The sequence below is a fragment of the Frieseomelitta varia genome, unplaced genomic scaffold (assembly GCF_011392965.1).
Source record: "Frieseomelitta varia isolate USP_RPSP 00005682 unplaced genomic scaffold, Fvar_1.2 scaffold_659, whole genome shotgun sequence".
NCBI lineage: Eukaryota > Metazoa > Arthropoda > Insecta > Hymenoptera > Apidae > Frieseomelitta > Frieseomelitta varia.
Genome location: NW_025110433.1, coordinates 513,522 through 523,098, shown reverse-complemented (window position 1 = coordinate 523,098; position 9,577 = coordinate 513,522). Strand labels below are relative to the sequence as shown.

At 33.8% G+C, this 9,577-nt stretch overlaps 1 protein-coding gene across 6 annotated transcripts in view; it reads left to right on the top strand.

Annotated features, from left to right (window-relative positions):
• LOC122534993 (nuclear receptor coactivator 7-like) overlaps positions 1-9,577 on the top strand; it is a 54,138-nt gene that overhangs the window by 29,226 nt on the left and 15,335 nt on the right. For all 6 annotated transcript variants that reach the window (XM_043666125.1, XM_043666126.1, XM_043666121.1 and 3 more), the window contains 2 exons: positions 5,523-5,748; positions 9,390-9,544. In XM_043666125.1, the coding sequence (XP_043522060.1) occupies positions 5,523-5,748; positions 9,390-9,544 (381 nt within the window). The remainder of the gene's footprint in view (positions 1-5,522; positions 5,749-9,389; positions 9,545-9,577) is intronic.

The following is a 9,577-nucleotide window of genomic DNA, read 5'->3' as shown; positions in this document are numbered from 1 at the left end:
GGTCGATTTTAGGTTAGGTTTAGGTTAGATTTCATTGAAGGTTAGTTACTTATTGAAGGGAATTTATGAAAGGAGATTATAGATCGTTTTACAAACTCTAAGTAGTACACTATTGGACGTATCTATTAACTATAATGATGTTTAGGAAGATTCGAGTTTGGTTCTTGTCGTCAAATATGTATTTGTCGAAGATGGTCGATTTTAGGTTAGGTTTAGGTTAGGTTGCATTGAAGCTTAGTTACTTATTGAAGGAAATTTATGAAAGGAGATTATAAATCGTTTTACAAACTCTAAGTAGTACACTATTTGGACGTATCTATTAACTATAATGATGTTTAGGAAGATTCGAGTTTGGTTCTTGTCGTCAAATATGTATTTGTCGAAGATGGTCGATTTTAGGTTAGGTTTAGGTTAGGTTGCATTGAAGCTTAGTTACTTATTGAAGGAAATTTATGAAAGGAGATTATAAATCGTTTTACAAACTCTAAGTAGTACACTATTTGGACGTATCTATTAACTATAATGATGTTTAGGAAGATTCGAGTTTGGTTCTTGTCGTCAAATATGTATTTGTCGAAGATGGTCGATTTTAGGTTAGGTTTAGGTTAGGTTTCATTGAAGGTTAGTTACTTATTGAAAGAAATTTATGAGAGGAGATTACAGATCTCTTTAAATGATGTCGTATAATGATCTAAATTATATTTGGTTATTTCGATTCAAATGCATGAATTTAATTAAAAATAAAAACAGACACTTGCAGTGAAGTGTGAATGATCCACGTGCAACTTTGATCGACCGTTTCTAAGTCTTTAAGCTGATGTCTGATCATTTATTTGTCCTAGTTTAATTTATTATTAATACAAATTGAATTGAAAATTGATCGGAAACAGAGCAAAACTTGATCCAGATTCGTCGCAACTGAATTGCCCAATGAGAACCGCTGAAACTAAAGACATAGAAACTGAAACAATGCCGAGAGTTGTCTTCTTACTCCGTCGTTTTACAAAACATCATCTCTCTTCTTCTCCTCGGCTTGCGTTCTTCCTTTTTCTTCGGCTTGAAAGCTTCATCACCCTGTTCCGCATCTTTTTTGTCTTCTCTCGGTCGATCCTACTTCAAGCCGCACCACCACTATCTTCTTCTCCTGGCTGATCTTTCTTCGAGGACCTGCGACTACGAATTCTCTCCCTCTCTGTCATATCTCGTCGTTATTCGGACGTGAGAAATCCATTCGCGTCGATTTCGAGTTAAAAATCATTTCGCTTCTAATATCTGCAATCAATTTTCTCAGTACGGAACAGATATTTCAATGTCGCGAAAAATATTTTTGTGGAAAGTGGAGGAAAATGATTGAGAGAAATTTATAATTTATAAATTGTAAGTTATACAGTCGTGTAGAATACTTTAATACGATTCTATCTTTTACAGTTTGCTGAATTACACTCATTTTTAAATTTAAATGCTTTTATATATATGTGTGTGTGTATATATATATATATATATATATATATATACACACACACACACACACATTATTTAAATATATATATATTTTTTTATACATATTATTTAAATATATATAATATATATTATTTAAATTATATATATTATAGTATTTATTATATATATATATATATATATTATATTTTTTTGTAGCATTTATTATATATTTACATTATATATTATATAATGTAATATTTATATATAATATATATACATATTATATATTTTATATATTAGTATTTATTATATATATATTATATAGTATTTATTATATTATATAGTAGTATATATTAGTATTATTATGTATATAGTACTAGTATTATATATAGTTATTATATATATAATAGTAATATATAGTAATATCATATACATAGTAGCATATATTAGTATTTATTATATATATATTATATAATATTTATTATAGTATTTATTATATAGTATATATATATATAGCTTCATTGAAACTACCAACTAAAAAAAGTTTTCGATCACAATGTTTCCAAAAACATGGAAATTTTTTACTTTCGTATAAGGAAACTTCCGATTGAAATATTGCTAATAATAATACAGCGATACTTTGTTCCTAAAATTTTTAACATTTTTAAATACTTTCGAAAGCCTTTTACCGAGAATAGTATTTTATTTCAATATCAAAAACACTCTCCTTTAACAAATAACATAACAGGGCATTAGCGTATAATTAAAGCGAGAGCTAATTTATATTCGTCTTGCTACAAAGATAATATTTCAATCGAAATTTTGTGAAGAGCCGACGAGTATCGTTACACACACACACGCGCGCGCGGAGAGAGTGAAGTAGATCGAGTCACGTTATAGTCAGACGTTTCGCCTGTTCTTGATTAGGGCGCGTGCTCACCGAAATTCTACCGCACAGTAGATCGTGTCGCGTCATGATCAGACGTAGTCATCCTAAATTCAGCAAAACCGGCACGAGAGACAGCGGTGAACTTATAATTAATGCAGATGGCGTGTAACGTAAGGCTCGTTGATTAAACATTTATCAAATTGGTGCTGCATTGTTACGAAACTGTCGAACGATCGTGTTAGGACTAGCTGCGTTTAAAGGTCATTGCATATGGATAATACGGACCGATCTCTCGAGCCGTCTCTCTTTCAAGGAATTCAATTTTCTGCCACCCGATATCTCCTTGCCGGATTATGCAAATGGTTTCTCACGGCATTGGCACGAATGTAGTTACGATTGTCGCGGAGAGAGAGGGACACAGTAATCGTAGAGACGCTCTACTGATATGAATCAGAGGGAGTGTTTCAACAGAATATTGTTGCAAATTTTTTTTTCCTTGATCTTTTCGATTTTTTTATAAACATTCATGCATTTTTTTATAAACATCATACTTTGATAAGTTACAACGACACTGTAAATTACGAATTACAAATTGTAAATTATAATAGAGGTAGAGTTTTGATAAATTATTATCACCAGGATGGATTTAGACTTGCTTATTTTCGATAAAATATTAAAATTAAATAATAAATAGAGATTAAAGTTAAATTGAAATTAAATAACATAAAGATTAAAATTTACATTGTATCTGCTTTTTTAAAATTGGTTACGTCACATCCTCTTTACTAAAAGCATCACTCGTCATTGATAAGAATTAGATTTTCCTTGCGTATCGAAGACTTTCCCTCTTTGAAACGTTTGACCGATACTTTAGACGGTGTGTTAAAATACTCTGAACGTCGCGTGTCGCCAGAATTTCGCTCTGAAGTAAAGTCTAAACATCTTAATAATCTTCAGTTAAACTCAGCCCTGTAAACGTATCTCCAAACAGTTGAAATTTTTTAATCTTAATGTTCTGCAAACCTCCTTCCTAAAAAAAAAAAAAAAAGGCAATCTTTTTTATCTTTACTTTCGCCGCGTTTCTCAATGTTTAAAGATTAAAATTACTTAAAAAAGAGAGAGAGAGAGAAACGATTGTTTCGCTTTAATCAAGGTAGAAAGAAGGAAAGATGGTGTTTTCGCTGCTGTTTTTACAGCCGGAAAAGGAGTTGCTGGCTAGAGTTAAATTGAAATGAAAGCGTAAATTCAATTTTCCTGCGCGGCTCTTCTTGCTTCTGCCAACGGACGGAAGGAACAACCGGATGAAACGAATTGTTTAAACGAACGACGATGAAACCAGAGGGGCAGGTAACGTTTCACAGAACGTTGCACCGGTAACGTCGCATAGAGCCTTGCAAGACGACACCATTTGTGCGCTACTCGTACAAACGTTTCAGTGAACCGTTACGTGAACATTATAGTACTGTGTTTCAGGAACTGTCATACACGCACATCACGCTATATACCGTTTCGCGATGTGCGTCGTGACGTTGGACGTTGCATAAACATCTTTCACAGTGTGAAATTTCGTAACGTGCCATTGCATCGACACGTTATCACCATCGGTCATCTCTCTAATTTCGTCTTATAATTTATAACTAGGGAGAAACTCCCAAATTGCATGCGTGGCGATATTCACTGGCGACATCTGTTGCAAGAGATTTTTTTCACACCTTCTTCCTGAGAATTAGTATTTGAGATGTTCGCTTGTACAGAAGGCAACACTTCTGCAGAATTATGTAAAATATGTCCACGATCGGTCCTCAAGCAAACTCGTATCAATTTCAATTGTAACATTTAGACCAAATTGGTATAAACTTCCCTTTGTGACGAGAGAGAATGAAACAACAATTATTAGAAAATTAATAAATTAATAAAAAATATATTGTTAATAATATTTAATATTATTATGTAATTATTATTTAATATTATTAGTATTATTAATTTATTTAATATTGTTTTTAATATTTAATATTATTAGTATTATTAATTTATTTAATATTGTTTTTAATATTCAATATTATATAATATATAATAATATTAATATTTAATAATAATATAAATATATATTAACAACAAATAAAAAAATTCAAATAATGATACCAACACATAATATCAATAGTTACTAATTTAAAATTAGACAGAGCTGGAATTAAAAATTAGACAGAACTTTATTTTACCCATTTGAGGGATAATTCAGATTTCACGCTCTGCTGTAACAGCCTCGTGCGTGTAATTGTCTTTCGTGAGATTAATCGCGGGCAAGTAGATCCACATCGTCTCCGTAGAAACGAAACTGTTACTCGCGAACGATCCGATGAAGTATGATCGTCAGACGTTTGCAAATTGCGGCGCAGGATACGGCTTATAACGTAGCACGTCGGCATCGGTCTGTGAAATTGCGTTTCACCGATATTCGCCCTGATTCTGAGCCAGTCTATCTACCCTGCTGGCACGCCGACGACGCGTCCGGACGTACCGATCGTCATCGATGCATACCCCGTGATCTCGCGATCGATGATCCCTGATCGGCTTCCCGGCCATCCGGTATCGATTCAACGAGCCGCACCATCTATTATTCGCACGCAACCGTGGCTAGCGATTTGCATTTAGGGTTGGCTAACCCTGTGCCCCACTGGACAGAGGCTGCGGGACTTGGCTTCAGACAGAATGGTGGATGATGGCAATTTCCACGCGAATTTCCCTTTAGATCGTTTCGATAAAAAGAGAATGAAGTTATAAATCCTTCGATTTTTATAAATATCCACTTGATTATAAGATACTTGTTAAGACACTAAGAACGAGCGACTAACTTTCATTAACAATTTACAGGTACTAAAAAGTTGAAAGTTTACACGACACTGCAATCACGTCGTTATTAATTCAAAAGGAAAGAAAAAAAATTGAAGTTTATTGATCTGAACAAACCTTAATTCATGCATTAAACAACACAATGAGAGGTTCCCTCTCCATAATCTATTTTTGTGTCTCGTCGACGACGTAGGACAGAGCAGTTTAAAGTGTCCCCACCCGTAATTAGTTTCTTGCCACGGACAATGGAGAGTCACTCTCGTCTTCCCTTGTTAGACCTTGTCTGTCAATTACACCGGATAATCGTAAACGCAACTACACGTCTCCGTTTTCTATGGTGCAGGTGGGCGACAGAGACACGCTGACGTCCGTGGCCGCGAGATTCGACACAACGCCATCCGAGCTGAGCAAATTCAACAGGCTCGGAAGTACTTTCATTTACCCCGGCCAACAGCTGTGGATACCGGTGGAAGGAGAAGGTCGGACAAAAGGCGGAACTGCCGATGCACCGAGCCCGGTTACTTGTCACGATCACGAGTCGCAGGATGACCTGCCACCAGAAGAAAAAGGTAATTCTAATCTTAAGTGTTTTATATTACTGGCAGCGCAGAAAGCATCGGCTAGTTTATATGCTAATTGAGGGATTCAAGAGAGAGTTGACCAACTCTTGAGGCTTTTATCGGAAGTTGCGTGTTTCATTAGACTGTTCCATAATTACGACTATCTTTTTCTCATCTTGACTTGTATTGACATAGAAATAGTGTATCTTTTGATTTTTCTTTTTGGACGTTTGAACGTAAACATTCGATTAAGAGAGCAATGTTACAAATATTCTCCTCGTTGCGAAATATCTTATTTGGCAAATTACTTACGTACGTGAAATCGCGCGAGGAAATTCTGAAAATTCTGAAAATACGACGGCTTTGCAAATAACGAATGATTAACAGTTGATGGAGAATCCTATTTAAATTTTGTTCTTATATGGTTTCTTCTCTTGACCCACATTTGAGTTTCTTATAGAAATCATGGAATACAATAATTACTATCATTAGACTGAAATAATATGTGGCTTGGCTCTCTCTCTTGCACGGAAATTATACCACATCAGGAAGATAAATATTTATATGTATACATAATTACAATACACTAAATATTTTGCCAGATAATTTTAGATAAAGATTGGCTATTAAATTTTAAATAAAACACATCGTTTAATTAGAGTATGATGTTGTATTTTTCTATTAAATTTCATATCTTTCACACGACTACAGAAAATTTTTGCTACGAGAAAGCGAGGTGAATGAAAGCGTTTCATTGAAAAGATACCTGCCAATAGTTTTAGAACTATTGTAAATATTCAACGTTGCTGCTTTCACTTAATTCTGATTTGGTAAAAAAACCAGGGAATGAAAATGAGTTTATATTTACCCGTTATTGAATATTGCAAACGCTGACGACAACTTGACCAATGTTGCGTGAGATTTGAAGGTTTGATTGTTGACACGTTTGCTACGCAATCTCGTTTGCAATTGTGATTTCCAACGTACGCGTTTCTTCTTGATCGTATTTAAAACGTTAGTTGTTAAGAACTCCTTGCGTTTGTATCAAAAAGTATTTACTCCAATTAATATGATCGATATCAACAGAGAGTACCTTGCCTAAATGAAAGTAATTTCGAGATAAGAATTTCTTTCCACTCGAAATTCGAGTGTCAGGCCATTTCAGAGTGTTATCATATTATCTCCATTTCCATTTTTGACGTTTTTGACATCGTATTTCCTCCGAACTGTTACGATATGTAATTGAGTGAAGGTGACAGGGGAAAAAAGAAAAGCATACGGATAGAAAAATTCACTGTATGGAACTGGCGGAATTTATTAACGTTTCATTAGCCTGGAACAAACGTCAGGAAAATGTATTGTATTTAATTGACATGTGAAACGTACGTTCGAAGACACGCATTTAATGCAACGAGCCATATCTGTCCAAGTCTTATCTGTCTAACGCAATAGATTGGTATTAATATTCTGCGCGACACTTCGTCCAGTCGGATACAATCGAGACCCAATTCATCTTGATATTTGGCCAGGTGAGTCAGTCCGACTTACCTGAACGCCATTCGGTTCTCTGTTCCATTATTCATGAACTGACGCCCGCGCTAATTTTGCTTTCGGATTACATTCGCCGCATGATCCAACGTTTTGATACGGATAGACGCTATTTATTGCGACTCGCAAAGAAAGTTTGAAAAATTAGAAAATTGAAGGAAGAATTGGAAGAATTTGCACAGATGTATGTTGTTCATGTGACATAAATGGAGCAATTTTTTTCTGCTGAGAAATGGTCCTGCAGGTGAAAATAACACTCGAGAAGAAATCTTGATTTTTCATATTAATCGTGACTATTTACGAGAGCGTGAGATGTAGAAGAATAGTCGAATTAAAAGTTGAATTGTATTTTGCGGTCTATATTGTGATGGTAAAAAATGTTCAGAAATTTAAAAAAAAAAAGAAATTTATATTGTAGTATACAGATTGTAAAAGACCGTCGAGATTATTTGGCCCAAAATTGCAATATTTTCTCAATTTTAAGTATATTGAAATATAACCCAGGCAAAATAAATAATAATAATTTCTATCCAATGATATACCGCTGAATTAAAAAAAAAAGACGAGTTATTGTATGACGGTTTGGTCACTCGTTATGGTCCGTGAACCAGTTACTAGCGCAAGAGGTGTTTAATTTAACTTTTTCTCAATTTCATAAGTAATTTATATAACTTCATTGGAGATGTATTTTCTTTAAAGTTCAGCGAGAAAAGAAAACTGATCCGTTACTTTCGTCGCATAAACCACATTTGTGCAAAGTTCCAAATTTTGTTTAATTTTTTCCATTTGCTCAAATCTTCTTCTCGCTAAAAATATTCTTTGATTAACTTATGGAAAAAAGTTGATTTAAACTAGGATACTGATTTTTATTTGAACACGTGATATTGAATACGTGATTTATTTGAATACGTGAATCATGGCGTAACTTGGTACTACATTCTATTGTAAAATGATAATCGAGGTGAGAGTAAAAATAGTAGGTATACGTGACGCAATTAAGCGAACAGCGAGATCAACATCGATGCGATAATTGTTGAAATAAAATTCTATAAAAGATTGTTTACAAAATACCGAATACGTTAGAGAGGATATTTTTGAAACGGCGCACTAAGAAAGAACGGAAGTTGAGCATTCGGTGGCGCCACTTTACACAGTCTTGTTAAATATATGGACGTTCATAAAATCGTAAAAAGCGAAGTATCCATTGAGGATAGAATTATACATTCAGTGATGTGGCTTAGTTTTGTGTAGATAATTTATGTAAGAAGAGAATTGGCGGATCAATATTTAGAAAGAGCATGTGTCCCTCGCTGTGTATTCCGTTTCCCGCGCGTTCTACCTATCTTGTTCTCTCTCCGTGACCTATACCTATTTTGACAAACGTTTCAATCGATAGCCACAATTTTAACTTAGTAAAACTGTTTAAAGTGCCTTTTAGAAGTGTCGTTGGAAGTTTTAAAAATGTATTTGTGATCGTACGTAATTTATGAAGAACGTTTAATTTTACTCTTTACTCCTAAGTGTATTCATTCCCATATGCTCGTTTGCAAATTATTAAGTTTAATTATTTTGAATGATTATATAAAAGTAAAGTAAAATAATTACGATATATTTATAATAATTTCATGAAATTTCGTGATTTGTTATTATTTTAGTTTCCTTTTTATTTCTTTTGTCATTCAACATATGCATGCACATATGTATATTTTGCATATATTTTGCATTTGCGTCAGCTGATCGGCGTCGCGATGTAAACTATGTAAGGGACATGGCGTTGTTGTGGATATCAAACATAACCTATAAACCATAGAAAACAAACAATGCACGCTGATTTCATTTCAAATAAAGTACAAATCTTGTTGTCATGTTGTTATTTGCTACTCTCGTTAAATCAAACAGTATCACTTAAAGATTCCGTCACACAAAGCGTTCATTTCTCATAATTAAATACTACAAAATAATTGTATGTTTGTGTAGCATTGAAGTGATACTGAAACACATAATTTCTTTTTATTTTCGATATGGGTGAGCTGCGTTTAACCTTTCAGAAATATTTCATAGTAAAATAAAACTTTATATTAATATCATATTTTTCTTTTTAGAACTTTTGGACAACTTGAGGCCAGTGTCACCAAAAGTAAGCCATGAAAGAGTGAAAACACCTCTTGGCGTCACAAATACAGTTATAGAGGAAGAAGAACAACCATTTAAAGAGAGATTTTTGAAAATTAATGTTCGTCATATCACAGATGGTCAGGTAAGGTTTATGTTATTTTTATATAAAGCTTCC